The 22334-nt window shown below is 43.0% G+C and overlaps 1 protein-coding gene across 1 annotated transcript in view; it reads left to right on the top strand.

The window, feature by feature from the left end:
* LOC135558325 (serine/threonine-protein kinase MAK-like) overlaps positions 1 to 22334 on the top strand; it is a 48805-nt gene that overhangs the window by 2561 nt on the left and 23910 nt on the right. The window contains exons 2-3 of the mRNA XM_064992065.1: positions 10252 to 10391; positions 15692 to 15746. Coding sequence (XP_064848137.1) covers positions 10252 to 10391; positions 15692 to 15746 — 195 coding nt within the window. The remainder of the gene's footprint in view (positions 1 to 10251; positions 10392 to 15691; positions 15747 to 22334) is intronic.

Raw genomic sequence — 22334 nt, 5'->3', positions numbered from 1 at the left:
TCTTGTTCATGTTGATGACCAGTACAACATGAGACAGATAACAAGTCATGGTATATCAGACCGTACACCCCGGGTGTGAGTCAATATTACATGTTTACTGTTGCAATTTCGTTGGTAACCTTGGGGATTTGTAGTATATGGCCAATATACCTCGGCTAATGGCATGACGCAACGCGTATACAGCCCTAAGCCGTGGTATATCGTCCATATACCACAAACCACTGGGGTGCCTTATTACTTAAATATAACACAGATGCATGTGAGGTTTCAAATAATGTTACTACTCCTAGCTTGCTCTCGCCCTGCTTCTCCTAGACATGTTTATCTGATATAGCTAGTTGTTATTGTTCTAGCTTGCTCATCCAAAGCAGGCTTTTGTCGTCCTCTTCAGATGCTTTGACCTCTGATCATCATGTTGTGGCTGTAACATGGCCAATGCATTAGAACAACTAGATTCACTCTTCGAAAAAAAGTGTTCCAGAAAGGTTCTTCAGCTGTCCCCATAGTATAACCCTTTTTGATTCCCAGTAGAACCCCTTTGGGTTCCATGTAGAACCCACTGTAGAAAGGGTTATACATGTAACAAAACATGGATCTACCTGGAACAAAACATTGGTTCTACCTGGAACAAAACACGGATCTACCTGGAACAAAACACGGTTCTACCTGGAACAAAACACGGTTCTACCTGGAACAAAACACGGTTCTACCTGGAACAAAATATGGTTCTACTTGGAACAAAACATGATTCTACCTGGAACCAACAAGGGTTCTACATAAAGTTATCCTATGGGGACAGCTGAATAACTCAAGTTGTAGATACCACTTTTTTTCCTATGACTGTAGTAGCTTCATCAGATTGACATTTTCAGGAAAAGCATTGAGCAAACCAATAAAATGTCTCTCTGATATAACTAGCTAGTAATTATTTTTCTATAGGCTTTCCTCCTCCTCGCTGGTCTGCAGATGCTTGAGTACTTTACATTTCCTAGATCTAAACAACTTTATCAGATTAGACATTTTCAGGAAAATCATCTAATTCATCAAGCCAATAAAAATATCTATTGCATTGGTTCAACCTTGAAATATAGCTACTCAAAATAGAGATCTTACCTTTTTATCTCTGTAGCAGTTTGCTTTCACCTGGTCTGGGCACTGCACCAGCCAGATCTTATTCCCCATTCTCTAGATTCTGCAAGGAGCTAACCTGTTCTCCTAAACAATTTGCTAATAGTTAGGTTAGCCAACATGAGCAAATAAATCTCAGCTTGCTAACTAGCAAAGCCAACCAATTGCACAATGTAAACAATTATTTTCTAAACTAATATTAGTCTCAACCAAATGACAAGTACAAAGAACTATTGCTCTGTTCCAACAACGCAACAACCATTAGTTACAGTCTAACCAGAAGACTATTGCTAACTAGCCATGCTATTGTAATGAAAATAAGCTAGCTAGCCAGCGCCAGCTTTGTAGTTGTAATGCTATTTGGGAAAAAGTCGTTATAATTTCTTCCTCCATTTTTCTCACCAACGCCTTTACTAATTTAAAAAATTTGATCCATATTTAGAAACATGTCCTCCCTCCCTGAGCAAGCGATTCATCGCAACAGGCCGGAAGTCAAACTCACGGCGGAAATTGATGCGAGAAGGGCTACAATGCGGTACTTTCAGACGCATGAAGCGTACCTGTTACTTCACAGGTGTTCAGTGGCACAATTTCATGCGTCTGAATGTACAATATTAAAATGCACACCGAACAGGTGTAATGAACGGGTGTAAAAAATGCCCATAACAAGCGTTATCTAAGGCAATGTTTGAGGGTTTAAACACTTAAGAAGTTTTTTGCAACCGGCTGTTCTGTTCTGGGCACACTCCTGTGAGCCGAGCAGATGCCAAATGAATCCACTTCCCTTCTCGAGGAGAGGAGCACTCTTTCTCTCCCTTCCTGTATGGCTGAGGTGAGACAAAGATGGATGTTACTAAGGCAAGAGCAAGGCGGTTCGAGTTCTCCACATTGAGTTACCAATTTATTTTCTTTCTTTACTTTATTAGGTCTATTTGACAGGGACAGTGTATATTTATCAACATTTCTGTAAATGTGCCCGATTTAAGTCCCTTGGACATTCTACCACCACTACTTGAAAGGTAAAAGTGAAGAAGTGTAGTCGTTTTCTTTCTGTGTTTCTAGAAGAGATGTCCTAGCTCCCCTGTGTTTCTAGAAGAGATGTCCTAGCTCCCCTGTGTTTCTAGAAGAGATGTCCTAGCTCCCCTGTGTTTCTAGAAGAGATGTCCCAGCTCCCCTGTGTTTCTAGAAGAGATGTCCTAGCTCCCCTGTGTTTCTAGAAGAGATGTCCTAGCTCCCCTGTGTTTCTAGAAGAGATGTCCTAGCTCCCCTGTGTTTCTAGAAGAGATGTCCTGGCTCCCCTGTGTTTCTAGAAGAGATGTCCTGGCTCCCCTGTGTTTCTAGAAGAGATGTCCTGGCACCCCTGTGTTTCTAGAAGAGATGTCCTAGCTCCCCTGTGTTTCTAGAAGAGATGTCCTAGCTCCCCTGTGTTTCTAGAAGAGATGTCCTAGCTCCCCTGTGTTTCTAGAAGAGATGTCCTAGCTCCCCTGTGTTTCTAGAAGAGATGTCCTAGCTCCCCTGTGTTTCTAGAAGAGATGTCCTAGCTCCCCTGTGCTTGTCGTTATGCTGATCTGAGACCCACCCCGCGGCATCAGTCAGTGTGTCTGTTCTCCCAGAAGAAAGTAGCCTACTGTAGCTGCTGTGTGTTGACTGCTACTCATGATGACTGACTCTACTATGGGGCTGCGTTTGGGTCCAGGACCAGGGCCGGGACCAGGCCCGACCTCTCCGCCGAAGGTGAAAAGAGACTCCTCAACGGCACCCTGTCTGCATTCTTTGTTCCCATCATGTGATATTTTTTTAATCACGTTTCGACCCCTGAGACTCCGCACTCTGCATTCTATGCCATTCTAGAATGCAGTGTGTGTAGTCCAGGGTCGTGCGCAGACCTTTCAGGGGCCTGTGCTCAACAACAACAAAAAATCATAACAAAAACCACTGTAGCAAAAATGTTAACATTTTTGAACATAGTCCTATTTATTTCTGCAACAGCACACTCACTCATCAAAACAAATGGTAAGCAAGCTGGTTAACAGTGCCTCCTAAACATGATTGGCACCGGGAAAAGAGGGTTGGCTGTCAGCTGATCGTTGATGTTGATGATTTATGTAAATTTGCTGGTTAGCTAGCTCGATTTATAGATATTTAGATTTATATTAAATGCTCGTATCAAATAATAACTTAATAATGTAATATTCATAAGGTTTCAACTCAGTATATGATACTGGTGTTTTATGAGGATCCCTATTAGCTGTTGAGAAAGCAGCAGCTACTCTTTACATTTACATTTAAGTCATTTGGCAGACGCTCTTATCCAGAGCGACTTACAAATTGGTGAATTCACCTTATGACATCCAGTGGAACAGCCACTTTACAATAGTGCATCTAAATCATTTAAGGGGGGGGGTGAGAAGGATTACTTTATCCTATCCTAGGTATTCCTTAAAGAGGTGGGGTTTCAGGTGTCTCCGGAAGGTGGTGATTGACTCCGCTGTCCTGGCGTCGTGAGGGAGTTTGTTCCACCATTGGGGGGCCAGAGCAGCGAACAGTTTTGACTGGGCTGAGCGGGAACTGTACTTCCTCAGTGGTAGGGAGGCGAGCAGGCCAGAGGTGGATGAACGCAGTGCCCTTGTTTGGGTGTAGGGCCTGATCAGAGCCTGGAGGTACTCTTCCTGGGGTCCACACAAAACATGAAATATAATACAGAACATTAATAGACAAAAACAGATCAAGGGCAGAACTAACTAGCCTACATATCAATACAGACACACAAACTATCTAGGTCCAATAGGGGAGAGGCGTTGTGCCGTGAGGTGTTGCTTTATCTGTTTTCTGAAACCAGGTTTGCTGTTCATTTGAGCAATATGAGACGGGACTGCCATACAATAAGGGCTCTATATAATACTGTACACTTTCTTGAATTTGTTCTGGATTTGGGGACTGTGAAAAGTCCCCTGGTGGCATGTCTGGTGGGGTGTGCCAGTCTCTGTGCCAGAGCTGTGTGTAAGTTGACTATGCGAACAATTTGGAATTTTCCAAACAATGTTTCTTATTAAAAGAAGAAGTGATAGAAAAGCGTAGAGGGCCTAGAGAGCTTCCCTGCGGTACACCATACCTTTCGTGTTTGACATTAGAGAGGCTTCCATTAAAGAGAACCCTCTGAGTTCTGTGAGATAGATAGCTTTAAATCCACAATGTGGCAGAGGTTGAAAATACATACGTTTTCTCAACAAAAGGTTATGGTCGATAATATCAAAGGCTGCACTGAAATCTACAATCTTATTATCAATTTCTTTCAAGCAATCATCAGTCATTTGTGTCAGTGCAGTACATGTTGAGTGCCTTTCTCTATAAGCATGCTGAAAGTTTGTTGTCAATTTGTTCACAGCAAAATAGCATTGTATTTGGTCAAACACAACTTTTTTCTAACAGTTTCTCTTGAGCTGGCAACAAGCTGATAGGTCGGCTGTTATAACCAGTAAAGGCCGCTTTACCATTCTTGGGTAGCGGAATGACTTTGGCTTCCCTCCAGGCCTGAGGACAAAGACTTTCCTCTAGGCTCAGATTAAAGATCTGACAGATAGGAGTGACTATAGAGTCAGCTACCATCCGCAGAAGCTTTCCATCTAAGTTGTCAATGCCAAGAGATTTGTCATTATTGATTGATGATAATATTTTTTCCACCTCTCCCACACTAACTTTACAAAATTCTAATTTGCAATGTTTTTATTTCACTATTTGTTGTTTTAGGCATGGGTATGATGGCCCACTGTTCATTGCTGGCATTTCCTGCCTCAGTTTGCCCACTTTACCAATGAAGTAATCATTAGAATAATTGGCAACATCAACTGGTTTGTGATGGATAAGCCATCTGATTGGATGAAAGATGGAGGTGAATTTGTCTTTCTGCCCATAATTTCATTTAAAGTACTCCAATGTATTTCTCCCATCATTCTTTATATCATTGATCTTCATAATACAGGTTCTTCTTCTTTTTTCTTTAGTCACATCACTTCTCAATTTGCAGTCATTAGTAACAGTCAGACGTGCAGCCAGACTTATTAACCACTCCTTTTGCTCCATCTCTTTCAACCATACAGTTTTGAACTTCCTCATCAATCCATGGAGCCTTAACAGTTCTAACAGTCAGTTTCTTAACAGGTTCATGTTTATCAATAATTCGAAGAAGCAATTTCATAAATTCATCAAGTGCAGCATCTGGATACTTCTCATTAATCACATCAGACCAACAAATAATCTTAATGTCATCCACAGAAGAGTCACAGCAAAATCTTTTGTATGATCTGTTATACACTATTTTAGGCCCAGCTGTTGGAACTTTGTCTTTCCTGGATATAGCCACTATACTGTGATCACTGCATCCAATGGGTACGGATACAGCTTTAGAACAAAGTTCTACAGTATTAGTAAAAATGTGATCAATACATGTGGATGATCTTGTTCCTGTAGTGTTTGTAAACACCCTGGTAGGTTGATTAATAACCTGAACCAGATTACAGGCACTGGTTACAGTGAGGTTCTGTCTACACTTGATACTTACATGCGACTTCTGCTATTAGAATACGAAGCCCGCATTGAAAAGACGGATCTAGACGTACACAAGTTGATTTGTGGTCTGATTTGTGTTCAGATCTGTCTGGCCACTTCAGGTGGTGTTCAGGGATGCATTGTGTGCAGATTTCTCCTCAGTCTGGACGCAATCAGGCTACTGAAAGTGCATGCAGTAGGGCTGTCCGCAACAACAACAAACATATTGGTTGGCCGAAACTCATCTGTTCTTTCGACCAATAGTCAACATTTTCAAACGTGTATTTTTCCATCTAAAATCAACTATATGCATTGAGCTTGTCTGATGCTTTAAGCTCACGGTTTGGTGAAATAAGACACAAATGACTCAAGAGGGAGCCAGAGATCTAGATAACCAGAATTTAAAAAAATACTAACCTGACCAAAACCATTCTCCTCCCGCTCCTGCTAGCTGTCGCAGATTCTGCCATTACTTTCTGAAGTTGCCTGTAATAGGCTACAAGAGAGGTCGGCAACATTTTCTCATGTGGAATGTCAATTTATCTGACCACTTCCTTCCACTGATCTGCGTGCCAGTTTTGGTTTTCATTTGCACATTTTTTGTGGAACAGTTTAATTTCTTTTATAATATCTCAAAATCATTGTCATGTGGATAATCAAAATTCTATCCAAATCTAAATGAAAATGCAACAAACTTGAAACATTGTATAAAATATTTTGTGGTCCTCAATTTCCCACGCCAGCGAGCTCGGGACAGACACTGCTGTAGGCTATCTGCGCTAGTGATAAGAAGCAGTGCTTTACTTGGGCAGGAGCCCAGCGGAGCTGGGTATCAACACCTCACATGTTCTACTGCTTGCGCTCCTGTTCCTCTTATAGAATATCAGCTCAACAGTATTGTGGACCACCTAAATATAAACCAGCAACCAAAATGATTACCAGAACTTAATTCAGTCCAAGTCAAGCACTGATAAGAAGTAATCATGTAGGACTATTTGTATGGTGTATCTATTGGATCAGAGCATGACATTGTTCCCTTTCACGCTGAGTGGTTATCGAAGGGGAGAGAGCTGGAAAGATCTTTCAAATACATTGAGGAACTATTGTCATTTTCAATGGATGTAAGAACAGACTTCGTTCACTTTCTGTTTAAGGTGAAGAAAGTATTACTTTGAGAAGCTCCACAGCTCATTGGTGGTGGTGGGTTAACCTATCAGAAACACTATCAGATCCCCAAATGGGCACATTATTATACCTCTGTTTTCACGCAGGCCTATAGTCTGTAGGTCTACTTCTATGTGTCATCAGGTAGTCTATAGGTCTACTTCTATGTATAATCAGGTAGTCTATAGGTCTACTTCTATGTGTAATCAGGTAGCCTATAGACCTACTTCTATGTGTCATCAGGTAGTCTATAGGTCTACTTCTATGTAATCAGGTAGCCTATAGACCTACTTCTATGTGTCATCAGGTAGTCTATAGGTCTACTTCTATGTGTCATCAGGTAGTCTATAGGTCTACTTCTATGTAATCAGGTAGCCTATAGACCTACTTCTATGTGTCATCAGGTAGTCTATAGGTCTACTTCTATGTGTCATCAGGTAGTCTATAGGTCTACTTCTATGTAATCAGGTAGCCTATAGGTCTACTTCTATGTGTAATCAGGTAGCCTATAGGTCTACTTCTATGTGTAATCAGGTAGTCTATAGGTCTACTTCTATGTGTCATCAGGCCAGGCAGTCTATAGGTCTACTTCTATGTGTCATCAGGCCAGGTAGTCTATAGGTCTACTTCTATGTGTCATCAGGTAGCCTATAGGTCTACTTCTATGTGTCATCAGGTAGTCTATAGGTCTACTTCTATGTGTCATCAGGTAGTCTTTAGACCTACTTCTATGTGTCATCAGGTAGTCTATAGGTCTACTTCTATGTGTCATCAGGTAGTCTATAGGTCTACTTCTATGTGTCATCAGGTAGCCTATAGGTCTACTTCTATGTGTAATCAGGTAGTCTATAGGTCTACTTCTATGTGTCATCAGGTAGTCTATAGGTCTACTTCTATGTGTCATCAGGTAGTCTATAGGTCTACTTCTATGTGTCATCAGGTAGTCTATAGGTCTACTTCTATGTGTCATCAGGTAGTCTATAGGTCTACTTCTATGTGTCATCAGGTAGTCTATAGGTCTACTTCTATGTGTCATCAGGTAGTCTATAGGTCTACTTCTATGTGTCATCAGGCCAGGCAGTCTATAGGTCTACTTCTATGTGTCATCAGGTAGTCTATAGGTCTACTTCTATGTGTCATCAGGTAGTCTATAGGTCTACTTCTATGTGTCATCAGGTAGTCTTTAGGTCTACTTCTATGTGTCATCAGGTAGTCTATGGGTCTACTTCTATGTGTCATCAGGTAGCCTATAGGTCTACTTCTATGTGTCATCAGGTAGTCTATAGGTCTACTTCTATGTGTCATCAGGCCTAAAGCCTATAGGTCTACTTCTATGTGTCATCAGGTAGTCTATAGGTCTACTTCTATGTGTCATCAGGTAGTCTATAGGTCTACTTCTATGTGTCATCAGGTAGTCTTTAGACCTACTTCTATGTGTCATCAGGTAGTCTATAGGTCTACTTCTATGTGTCATCAGGTAGCCTATAGGTCTACTTCTATGTGTCATCAGGTAGTCTATAGGTCTACTTCTATGTGTCATCAGGCCTAAAGCCTATAGGTCTACTTCTATGTGTCATCAGGTAGTCTATAGGTCTACTTCTATGTGTCATCAGGTAGTCTATAGGTCTACTTCTATGTGTCATCAGGTAGTCTTTAGACCTACTTCTATGTGTCATCAGGTAGTCTATAGGTCTACTTCTATGTGTCATCAGGTAGCCTATAGGTCTACTTCTATGTGTCATCAGGTAGTCTATAGGTCTACTTCTATGTGTCATCAGGTAGTCTATAGGTCTACTTCTATGTGTCATCAGGCCAGGTAGTCTATAGGTCTACTTCTATGTGTCATCAGGTAGTCTATAGGTCTACTTCTATGTGTCATCAGGTAGTCTATAGGTCTACTTCTATGTGTCATCAGGTAGTCTTTAGACCTACTTCTATGTGTCATCAGGTAGTCTATAGGTCTACTTCTATGTGTCATCAGGTAGTCTATAGACCTACTTCTATGTGTCATCAGGTAGTCTATAGGTCTACTTCTATGTGTCATCAGGTAGTCTATAGACCTACTTCTATGTGTCATCAGGTAGTCTATAGACCTACTTCTATGTGTCATCAGGTAGTCTTTAGACCTACTTCTATGTGTGCTCGTTCTTACTCAACACTCATAAGAGCGCTCCAAACAAAAGACAATGACTAAATATAACTGAATTGAAAAAACTCGTAGATGGAGTGAAATAAACAGAATCCTTGTGTTACATAAGTTGTACTCTCTGCAAACAACATGTCCACTCCGACAACGAGAACAGGAAAAGGAATAATAATATATTGAATGCATAACAGAAATGACTTAACCAAACAAACATTGTTGATTTGAAATGATAGGAATTAACAGTATGGTGATGCACTACAGAGGGCAGTGCATGCGGCCCAGGACATCACTGTGGCCAAGCTTCCTGCTGTCCAGGACCTCTCCACTAGGTGGCGCCAAGTCTGGGTCAAGGGGCTCCTTAACAGCTGATATTCAGACCCCTTGGCTTTTTCCACATTTTGCTACATTTCAGCCTTATTCTAAAATGGATTAAATACATGTTCTTCCTCTTCAATCTACACACAAAACCCCATCATGACAAAGGGATCATTATTTAAAAAATTAAAAATAAACAGAAATACCTTATTTACATAAGTATTCAGACCCTTTGCTCTGAGACTCGACATTGAGCTCAGGTGCGTCCTGTTTCCATTGGTCATCCTTGAGATGTTTCTACAACTTGACTGGAGTCCACCTGTGGTAAATTCAGTTGATTGGACATGATTTGGAAAGGTACACACCTGTCTATATAAAGGTCCCACAGTTGACAGTGCACTTCAGAGCAAAAACCAAGCCATGAGGTTGAAGGAATTGTCCGTAGAGCTCCGAGACAGGATTGTGTTGAGGCACAGGGTACGTACACATTTCTGCAGCATTGAAGGTCCCCAAGAACACAGTGGCCTCCATCATTCTTAAACAGAAGACGTTTGGAACCACCAAGACTCTTCTTTAAACATTTCTGCAGCATTGAAGGTCCCCAAGAACACAGTGGCCTTCATCATTCTTAAACAGAAGAAGTTTGGAACCACCAAGACTCCTCCAGGGGCTGGCTCCCCGGCCCAACTGAACAATCGGGGGACAAGGACCTTGGTCAGGGAGGTGAAAAAATAAATTGAATCCATTTTTAGAATAAGGCTGTAATGTAACAAAATGTGGAAAATGTCAAAGGGGTTTGAATACGTTCGAAATGCACTGTATATAGTATGCAACATCCCAAATGGCACCCAATTCCCTATGTAGCTTTATTCCTGATCAAAGTAGTGCACTATATAGAGAATAGGGCTCCATTTGCGACGTTGTAACGCTTTCCTACCCACTCTCCGCTGAAGGAGCAGCAGCAGGGTTGGAACGCGGCCCCGCGGTGGGAGATGAACCGCTATACCACCATGAGGCAGCTGGGGGACGGGACCTTCGGCAGCGTGCTCATGGGCAAGAGCAACGAATCTGGAGAACTGGTGGCCATCAAGAGGTGAGGGCATGGGTGTGGGGGTGGTGGGAGGCTGTGGGGGTGAAGGGGCTGTGGGGGTGGTGGGAGGCTGTGGGGGTGGTGGGAGGCTGTGGTGGGGTGGTGAGAGGCTGTGGGGGTGGTGAGAGGCTGTGGGGGTGGTGAGAAGCTGTGGGGTGGTGGGTGGTGAGAGGCTGTGGGGGTGGTGGGTGGCGGGAGGCTGTGGGGGTGGCGGGAGGCTGTGGGGGTGGCGGGAGGCTGTGGGGGTGGTGGGAGGCTGTGGGGGTGGTGGGAGGCTGTGGGGTGAAGGGGTGTGCTGGGAGGCTGTGGTGGGGTGGTGAGAGGCTGTGGGGGTGGTGGGAGGCTGTGGGGTGAAGGGGTGTGCTGGGAGGCTGTGGGGTGAAGGGGTGTGGTGGGAGGCTGTGGGGTGAAGGGGTGTGGTGGGAGGCTGTGGGTGAAGGGGGGGTGGTGGGAGGCTGCGGGGGTGGTGGTGACTTCAACTGGTGTGAGAGGGGTGGTGACGATCATACCTCGGGATACTTCAGCTGGTGACTATCATTCCTTTCCTCGGGATACTTCAACTAGTGACTATCATTCCTTTCCTCGGGATACTTCAACCAGTGACTATCATTCCTTTCCTCAGGATACTTCAGCTGGTGACTATCATTCCTTTCCTCGGGATACTTCAACTAGTGACTATCATTCCTTTCCTCGGGATACTTCAACTGGTGACTATCATTCCTTTCCTCAGGATACTTCAGCTAGTGACTATCATTCCTTTCCTCGGGATACTTCAGCTGGTGACTATCATTCCTTTCCTCGGGATACTTCAGCTGGTGACGATCATTCCTTTCCTCGGGATACTTCAGCTAGTGACTATCATTCCTTTCCTCGGGATACTTCAGCTGGTGACTATCATTCCTTTCCTCGGGATACTTCAGCTGGTGACTATCATTCCTTTCCTCGGGATACTTCAACTGGTGACTATCATTCCTTTCCTCGGGATACTTCAGCTGGTGACTATCATTCCTTTCCTCGGGATACTTCAGCTGGTGACTATCATTCCTTTCCTCAGGATACTTCAACTGGTGACTATCATTCCTTTCCTCGGGATACTTCAGCTGGTGACTATCATTCCTTTCCTCGGGATACTTCAGCTGGTGACTATCATTCCTTTCCTCGGGATACTTCAGCTGGTGACTATCATTCCTTTCCTCAGGATACTTCAACTGGTGACTATCATTCCTTTCCTCGGGATACTTCAGCTGGTGACTATCATTCCTTTCCTCGGGATACTTCAGCTGGTGACTATCATTCCTTTCCTCGGGATACTTCAGCTGGTGACTATCATTCCTTTCCTCGGGATACTTCAGCTGGTGACTATCATTCCTTTCCTCGGGATACTTCAGCTGGTGACTATCATTCCTTTCCTCGGGATACTTCAGCTGGTGACTATCATTCCTTTCCTCGGGATACTTCAGCTGGTGACTATCTGGGAGAAGAAAGAAAAAGGAGCAGTCTGTTTCTGCATAAATCTGATAGATTTATTGACGGAACAAGTAAATAGTCGGCTTACGTTTTCGGCATGAATAGCCTTCAGCAGAGCCTTGAGTAGGAGGCATTTATATACCCTCCCAGAGCAGTGTCCCACTCATCATGTCAATAATATCAATACTGTCAGTAGTAGCAACTACACAGGTTATTCAAGCAAGAGTGTGATCATTATTCAAGACTCCTCCACGGAAGAATCTTTACAGAGCTGTTGTCTTCAGAATAAACTCATATTAAAGATCTGGTAATCTTTTATATCAGTAGCAGTCAATTATTAATCGTCTCCTTATTCAGTCTCATCTGAACGTCGTAAAATTCTTGGATATCTTCGCGAACCCTGGCTAGCAAGTTGAATCAGCAATAGTTAGTTTAATTATTTATTTAGTTTAATTATTTAATTGTTTAGTTTAATTATTTATTTACTAAATGACTAATTAATTACATATACACAAGATGGATCATACATTGATTACTAATTATGTCATAAAAGAAAACATCCCTAGTGGATGGAACCGATTTGACGGCTGGTTACACAAAGAAAGGGGGTTGGGTTTGAATGAAAGAGCGGGAAGACTGAGGAAAAGAAGGATTGGGTCTCTATTGGACCTTATGAAGCTGTGCTATCGTAAATACAGAATCTTATGCATTCTAAATAACCGCCCATTCGGAAAAGGAAAATGCAATAAATATATTTACTCTGAGCTGTGCTTCGATAGATTGGTCGAAGATGGAAGGCTGGGTTGCCCAGCAGAGATCTCCTTTGTCCTTTGAAGAATATTTCTGGGTGGATACGTTGTAGTCTGTCGTCGTGTGGTAGAATGGATATGTTGTAGCATCTTGTCGTTCTAAAGAGATTGTCTGTCCTTCCCTATGCCACGCACATTTTACAGCTGCTGCTGATACATCCTAGACGTTGAGTTATCACTTCTTTAGTGAATAAGAGTTCAAAGTTCATACCAAGTTGCCATACTATGAGCTCATGCTATATTCTGGCTGGTATAATCGAAATTCATCCTTCCAGCGTAGCGATCGTCACCTCCACGTTAAAAATCCCCCTTTTTAACGTATGGACATCAGTCCTCACGTCATCGGGAACACAGTGTTCATTTTGTTAGGTTGTACTCGTTCAACCATTCGCAACTAGAGCTCATGCTGAGGTTTGTTTAGTTCACCGTGAATTGGGTCACGGGGGCTCTTATATAAATTTAGAAAAGGGGTTGGTTCATTTACAACCAATGCCTATTTGCGTGGGTGTGGCCACTGAGTGAGCATATTTTACTTATGAAGTCTCTCATTTTAAAAACTTTTAATCACTGCAGCCTCGTTCCATGGCGAGGGGACTATCACTGTAGCCTCGGTCCACGGCGAGGGGACTATCACTGTAGCCTCGGTCCACGGCGAGGGGACTACCACTGTAGCCTCGGTCCACGGCGAGGGGCCTATCACTGTAGTCACGGTCCACGGCGAGGGGCCTATCACTGTAGTCACGGTCCACGGCGAGGGGCCTATCACTGTAGTCACGGTCCACGGCGAGGGGACTATCACTGTAGTCACGGTCCACGGCGAGGGGACTATCACTGCAGCTGCGTCTTTTTCATTATTTCAGCTTTTGTCTCAGTCAATTGATTTGCTGCAGTTTCACCCTAGTCTAAGGAATTGACCGTTGGGAATGTTACTTTTTAGAGGTTTAGGAAGATTACTGTCATAGCTTAGGAGCGTGTTCCTACTGAGAGGTTTACGATTACTGTCATAGCTTAGGAGCGTGTTCCTACTGAGAGGTTTACGATTACTGTCATAGCTTAGGAGCGTGTTCCTACTGAGAGGTTTAGGATGACTACTGTCATAGCTTAGGAGCGTGTTCCTACTGAGAGGTTTACGATTACTGTCATAGCTTAGGAGCGTGTTCCTACTGAGAGGTTTACGATTACTGTCATAGCTTAGGAGCATGTTCCTACTGAGAGGTTTATGATTACTGTCATAGCTTAGGAGCGTGTTCCTACTGAGAGGTTTAGGAAGATTACTGTCATAGCTTAGGAGCGTATTCCTACTGAGAGGTTTATGATTACTGTCATAGCTTAGGAGCGTGTTCCTACTGAGAGGTTTAGGAAGATTACTGTCATAGCTTAGGAGCGTGTTCCTACTGAGAGGTTTAGGAGGATTACTGTCATAGCTTAGGAGCGTGTTCCTACTGAGAGGTTTAGGATGACTACTGTCATAGCTTAGGAGCGTGTTCCTACTGAGAGGTTTAGGAAGATTACTGTCATAGCTTAGGAGCGTGTTCCTACTGAGAGGTTTAGGAGGATTACTGTCATAGCTTAGGAGCGTGTTCCTACTGAGAGGTTTATGATTACTGTCATAGCTTAGGAGCGTGTTCTTACTGAGAGGTTTATGATGACTACTGTCATAGCTTAGGAGCGTGTTCCTACTGAGAGGTTTACGATTACTGTCATAGCTTAGGAGCGTGTTCCTACTGAGAGGTTTATGAAAAATAGTAGTTTCAAGCATATCACCTTTTTAAAAACATTGAGGTTGAGGAAATTGAAATAGGAAGCACAATGCTCCAGTATGCCTCAATGATGAACCTGTATGTGGGCATGGTATTTAAATTGAACTTAATGTAAATTATTCATGTGTATTAGTGGAGTCATCCACCTCTGGCCTGCTCGCCTCCCTACCGCTGAGGAAGTACAGTTCCCGCTCAGCCCAGTCAAAACTGTTCGCTGCTCTGGCCCCCCAATGGTGGAACAAACTCCCTCACAACGCCAGGACAGCGGAGTCAATCACCACCTTCCGGAGACACCTGAAACCCCACCTCTTCAAGAAATACCTAGGATAGGATAAAGTAATCCTTCTCACCCCCCCTTAAATGATTTAGATGCACTATTGTAAAGTGGCTGTTCCACTGGATGTCAGAAGGTGAATTCACCAATTTGTAAGTCGCTCTGGATAAGAGCGTCTGCTAAATGACTTAAATGTAAATGTAAATGTTAAATGATGGAGTTGTCATAGAACACAAATCTACTCAAGTCCTTCTCTGTGCCCCTCCAGACTACCAGAATACCGTCGGCTCCACAGGACAATATTAGAAAGAAAAATAACACTTTAGAGACATGTAAATTATTTTTTTTCTTCCCGCACACCCATACAGAAATTAGCATAATCCCCATTTTATAATTCCCATCGCTGTTCCCTGGTTTTGGAGGTAAAAAAAAAAAAGAGCCAGCATATTGAAAATAGTTCCTAGATAACGCCATTTTGGGTTAATGTGAAAATAAAACCAGAATGAGGCAGCAGACCTTCAGGGCGTTTATCTAGATAGTGGGAGAGGGCTTCTAGGCCTCCTGCACGGGGGTCATGATTCTATAAACATCTTGAACATCCATAGTTACAAGTATATCATTAGATTGAACTCCTCAAGGATCTCTAGCCTATTAGTGGTGTCACCCAAGAATGCTGGGAGGAAGAAACCAACTTTAAAAATAAAAAAAATGTATTTTACAAATTTGGGATAGGGGTTCCGTGAGGCTATCATTATCATGGACTATAGGCCTCAGGAAGTAGAACCGGTAGACTGGCGGATATACGAATTGGTCCCAAAATACCTGACTCTCAGGTTTATTTCATATCATCAACACCTATGCACATAATAGGAGTATTATCAATTGTGTAAAGTTATTGTTCTTGTATCAACCATCTAATAGATATTAAAGGTCTCCTTGACTTGTATTGAATGTAGGCTCTTAGATTAACTGTGTTTTCATTTGTTCTCTCAGGATGAAGAGGAAGTTCTACTCGTGGGATGAGTGTATGAACTTACGAGAAGTCAAGGTAGGAAGCTGTCACCACGCCCTGATCAGAGAGAGCCCTTGGTTCTCTATGCTATTGTAGATCTGGGGCGTGACTAGGGGGGGTGTTCTAGTTTTTTTTCTCTTCTATTTCTATGTTGGTGTGCTTGGTATGGTTCCCAATTTGAGGCAGCTGATTATCGTTGTTTCTAATTGGGGATCATATTTAAGTTCTCTATTGTTCCCACCTGGGTTGTGGGATATCGTTTTTGGTTAGTGCTTTGTTGCGCTCCGTGACGGCACGGTTGTTATGTCCCTTGTATTGTTGTTGTAAGTTTCACTGTTAAAGAACATGTGGAACTCTACGCACGCTGTGCCTTGGTCCACTCATTTACACACGCGTGACAGGAACCTCTATCTGAAATGGCACCCTGCTCACTATAGCGCACTGCTTTTGACCAGGGGCGAAGTGCAATATATAGGCTGCCATTTCAAATGCATCCTCAGGCAATTTAAAACCACCATGACATTTTTAAAACTTTAAGCTCTGTCGCATTTGGACCAGCCAGAACCCCAATGCCTAAAGTTGGACGCTCTCTTTGCCCTGGGATAAAATAATATCTTCCCCAGTGATTTACGCTGATGTTCAGTTACTGCCATAAAAGGACAGCTGTTGATTTTCACTATTTTCACTATTTTCACTATTTTTGAGTGAGAACAAGCTTTTGGGACATGGGATCCCCAAGCGACATGTGAACCGTTTTTGAGTTAATAAATCCCCTTCTTTGAGTGCTGACCTGCCCTGTCTGTCTCTTTTCACTACCGTATGACCCACTCCTACACCTACAGAGTTGTTACAACCACTCAGTAATCTCTCCTACACCTACAGAGTTGTTACAACCACTCAGTAATCTCTCCTACACCTACAGAGTTGTTACAACCACTCAGTAATCTCTCCTACACCTACAGAGTTGTTACAACCACTCAGTAATCTCTCCTACACCTACAGAGTTGTTACAACCACTCAGTAATCTCTCCTACACCTACAGAGTTGTTACAACCACTCAGTAATCTCTCCTACACCTACAGAGTTGTTACAACCACTCAGTAATCTCTCCTACACCTACAGAGTTGTTACAACCACTCAGTAATCTCTCCTACACCTACAGAGTTGTTACAACCACTCAGTAATCTCTCCTACACCTACAGAGTTGTTACAACCACTCAGTAATCTCTCCTACACCTACAGAGTTGTTACAACCACTCAGTAATCTCTCCTACACCTACAGAGTTGTTACAACCACTCAGTAATCTCTCCTACACCTACAGAGTTGTTACAACCACTCGGTAATCTCTCCTACACCTACAGAGTTGTTACAACCACTCGGTAATCTCTCCTACACCTACAGAGTTGTTACAACCTCTCAGTTCTCTCCTACACCTACAGAGTTGTTACAACCACTCAGTTCTCTCCTACACCTACAGAGTTGTTACAACCTCTCAGTAATCTCTCCTACACCTACAGAGTTGTTACAACCACTCAGTAATCTCTCCTACACCTACAGAGTTGTTACAACCACTCAGTTCTCTCCTACACCTACAGAGTTGTTACAACCTCTCAGTAATCTCTCCTACACCTACAGAGTTGTTACAACCTCTCAGTTCTCTCCTACACCTACAGAGTTGTTACAACCTCTCAGTAATCTCTCCTACACCTACAGAGTTGTTACAACCTCTCAGTAATCTCTCCTACACCTACAGAGTTGTTACAACCACTCAGTAATCTCTCCTACACCTACAGAGTTGTTACAACCACTCAGTTCTCTCCTACACCTACAGAGTTGTTACAACCACTCAGTAATCTCTCCTACACCTACAGAGTTGTTACAACCACTCAGTAATCTCTCCTACACCTACAGAGTTGTTACAACCACTCAGTTCTCTCCTACACCTACAGAGTTGTTACAACCACTCAGTAATCTCTCCTACACCTACAGAGTTGTTACAACCACTCAGTAATCTCTCCTACACCTACAGAGTTGTTACAACCACTCAGTAATCTCTCCTACACCTACAGAGTTGTTACAACCACTCAGTAATCTCTCCTACACCTACAGAGTTGTTACAACCACTCAGTAATCTCTCCTACACCTACAGAGTTGTTACAACCACTCAGTAATCTCTCCTACACCTACAGAGTTGTTACAACCACTCAGTAATCTCTCCTACACCTACAGAGTTGTTACAACCTCTCAGTAATCTCTCCTACACCTACAGAGTTGTTACAACCACTCAGTAATCTCTCCTACACCTACAGAGTTGTTACAACCACTCAGTAATCTCTCCTACACCTACAGAGTTGTTACAACCTCTCAGTAATCTCTCCTACACCTACAGAGTTGTTACAACCACTCAGTAATCTCTCCTACACCTACAGAGTTGTTACAACCTCTCAGTAATCTCTCCTACACCTACAGAGTTGTTACAACCACTCAGTAATCTCTCCTACACCTACAGAGTTGTTACAACCACTCAGTAATCTCTCCTACACCTACAGAGTTGTTACAACCACTCAGTAATCTCTCCTACACCTACAGAGTTGTTACAACCTCTCAGTTCTCTCCTACACCTACAGAGTTGTTACAACCACTCAGTAATCTCTCCTACACCTACAGAGTTGTTACAACCACTCAGTAATCTCTCCTACACCTACAGAGTTGTTACAACCACTCAGTAATCTCTCCTACACCTACAGAGTTGTTACAACCACTCAGTTCTCTCCTACACCTACAGAGTTGTTACAACCACTCAGTAATCTCTCCTACACCTACAGAGTTGTTACAACCACTCAGTAATCTCTCCTACACCTACAGAGTTGTTACAACCTCTCAGTTCTCTCCTACACCTACAGAGTTGTTACAACCACTCAGTAATCTCTCCTACACCTACAGAGTTGTTACAACCACTCAGTTCTCTCCTACACCTACAGAGTTGTTACAACCACTCAGTAATCTCTCCTACACCTACAGAGTTGTTACAACCTCTCAGTTCTCTCCTACACCTACAGAGTTGTTACAACCACTCAGTTCTCTCCTACACCTACAGAGTTGTTACAACCTCTCAGTAATCTCTCCTACACCTACAGAGTTGTTACAACCACTCAGTAATCTCTCCTACACCTACAGAGTTGTTACAACCACTCAGTTCTCTCCTACACCTACAGAGTTGTTACAACCTCTCAGTAATCTCTCCTACACCTACAGAGTTGTTACAACCTCTCAGTTCTCTCCTACACCTACAGAGTTGTTACAACCTCTCAGTAATCTCTCCTACACCTACAGAGTTGTTACAACCTCTCAGTAATCTCTCCTACACCTACAGAGTTGTTACAACCACTCAGTAATCTCTCCTACACCTACAGAGTTGTTACAACCACTCAGTTCTCTCCTACACCTACAGAGTTGTTACAACCACTCAGTAATCTCTCCTACACCTACAGAGTTGTTACAACCACTCAGTAATCTCTCCTACACCTACAGAGTTGTTACAACCACTCAGTTCTCTCCTACACCTACAGAGTTGTTACAACCACTCAGTAATCTCTCCTACACCTACAGAGTTGTTACAACCACTCAGTAATCTCTCCTACACCTACAGAGTTGTTACAACCTCTCAGTTCTCTCCTACACCTACAGAGTTGTTACAACCACTCAGTAATCTCTCCTACACCTACAGAGTTGTTACAACCACTCAGTAATCTCTCCTACACCTACAGAGTTGTTACAACCACTCAGTAATCTCTCCTACACCTACAGAGTTGTTACAACCACTCAGTAATCTCTCCTACACCTACAGAGTTGTTACAACCTCTCAGTTCTCTCCTACACCTACAGAGTTGTTACAACCACTCAGTAATCTCTCCTACACCTACAGAGTTGTTACAACCACTCAGTAATCTCTCCTACACCTACAGAGTTGTTACAACCTCTCAGTAATCTCTCCTACACCTACAGAGTTGTTACAACCTCTCAGTTCTCTCCTACACCTACAGAGTTGTTACAACCACTCAGTAATCTCTCCTACACCTACAGAGTTGTTACAACCACTCAGTAATCTCTCCTACACCTACAGAGTTGTTACAACCACTCAGTAATCTCTCCTACACCTACAGAGTTGTTACAACCTCTCAGTAATCTCTCCTACACCTACAGAGTTGTTACAACCACTCAGTAATCTCTCCTACACCTACAGAGTTGTTACAACCTCTCAGTAATCTCTCCTACACCTACAGAGTTGTTACAACCACTCAGTAATCTCTCCTACACCTACAGAGTTGTTACAACCACTCAGTAATCTCTCCTACACCTACAGAGTTGTTACAACCACTCAGTAATCTCTCCTACACCTACAGAGTTGTTACAACCTCTCAGTTCTCTCCTACACCTACAGAGTTGTTACAACCACTCAGTAATCTCTCCTACACCTACAGAGTTGTTACAACCACTCAGTAATCTCTCCTACACCTACAGAGTTGTTACAACCACTCAGTAATCTCTCCTACACCTACAGAGTTGTTACAACCACTCAGTTCTCTCCTACACCTACAGAGTTGTTACAACCTCTCAGTAATCTCTCCTACACCTACAGAGTTGTTACAACCTCTCAGTAATCTCTCCTACACCTACAGAGTTGTTACAACCACTCAGTAATCTCTCCTACACCTACAGAGTTGTTACAACCACTCAGTTCTCTCCTACACCTACAGAGTTGTTACAACCACTCAGTAATCTCTCCTACACCTACAGAGTTGTTACAACCACTCAGTAATCTCTCCTACACCTACAGAGTTGTTACAACCACTCAGTTCTCTCCTACACCTACAGAGTTGTTACAACCACTCAGTAATCTCTCCTACACCTACAGAGTTGTTACAACCACTCAGTAATCTCTCCTACACCTACAGAGTTGTTACAACCTCTCAGTTCTCTCCTACACCTACAGAGTTGTTACAACCACTCAGTAATCTCTCCTACACCTACAGAGTTGTTACAACCTCTCAGTTCTCTCCTACACCTACAGAGTTGTTACAACCACTCAGTAATCTCTCCTACACCTACAGAGTTGTTACAACCACTCAGTAATCTCTCCTACACCTACAGAGTTGTTACAACCACTCAGTAATCTCTCCTACACCTACAGAGTTGTTACAACCACTCAGTAATCTCTCCTACACCTACAGAGTTGTTACAACCTCTCAGTTCTCTCCTACACCTACAGAGTTGTTACAACCACTCAGTAATCTCTCCTACACCTACAGAGTTGTTACAACCACTCAGTAATCTCTCCTACACCTACAGAGTTGTTACAACCTCTCAGTAATCTCTCCTACACCTACAGAGTTGTTACAACCACTCAGTAATCTCTCCTACACCTACAGAGTTGTTACAACCACTCAGTTCTCTCCTACACCTACAGAGTTGTTACAACCTCTCAGTAATCTCTCCTACACCTACAGAGTTGTTACAACCTCTCAGTTCTCTCCTACACCTACAGAGTTGTTACAACCTCTCAGTAATCTCTCCTACACCTACAGAGTTGTTACAACCTCTCAGTAATCTCTCCTACACCTACAGAGTTGTTACAACCACTCAGTAATCTCTCCTACACCTACAGAGTTGTTACAACCACTCAGTTCTCTCCTACACCTACAGAGTTGTTACAACCACTCAGTAATCTCTCCTACACCTACAGAGTTGTTACAACCACTCAGTAATCTCTCCTACACCTACAGAGTTGTTACAACCACTCAGTTCTCTCCTACACCTACAGAGTTGTTACAACCACTCAGTAATCTCTCCTACACCTACAGAGTTGTTACAACCACTCAGTAATCTCTCCTACACCTACAGAGTTGTTACAACCTCTCAGTTCTCTCCTACACCTACAGAGTTGTTACAACCACTCAGTAATCTCTCCTACACCTACAGAGTTGTTACAACCACTCAGTAATCTCTCCTACACCTACAGAGTTGTTACAACCACTCAGTAATCTCTCCTACACCTACAGAGTTGTTACAACCACTCAGTAATCTCTCCTACACCTACAGAGTTGTTACAACCTCTCAGTTCTCTCCTACACCTACAGAGTTGTTACAACCACTCAGTAATCTCTCCTACACCTACAGAGTTGTTACAACCACTCAGTAATCTCTCCTACACCTACAGAGTTGTTACAACCTCTCAGTAATCTCTCCTACACCTACAGAGTTGTTACAACCTCTCAGTTCTCTCCTACACCTACAGAGTTGTTACAACCACTCAGTAATCTCTCCTACACCTACAGAGTTGTTACAACCACTCAGTAATCTCTCCTACACCTACAGAGTTGTTACAACCACTCAGTAATCTCTCCTACACCTACAGAGTTGTTACAACCTCTCAGTAATCTCTCCTACACCTACAGAGTTGTTACAACCACTCAGTAATCTCTCCTACACCTACAGAGTTGTTACAACCACTCACACTCTCAGTAATCTCTCCTACACCTACAGAGTTGTTACAACCACTCAGTAATCTCTCCTACACCTACAGAGTTGTTACAACCACTCAGTAATCTCTCCTACACCTACAG

Source organism: Oncorhynchus masou, chromosome 17 (genome assembly GCF_036934945.1).
Source record: "Oncorhynchus masou masou isolate Uvic2021 chromosome 17, UVic_Omas_1.1, whole genome shotgun sequence".
Taxonomy (NCBI): Eukaryota; Metazoa; Chordata; class Actinopteri; order Salmoniformes; family Salmonidae; genus Oncorhynchus; species Oncorhynchus masou.
Note: the sequence above shows the minus strand (reverse complement) of the source record. Positions and strands in the feature narration are given on the sequence as shown.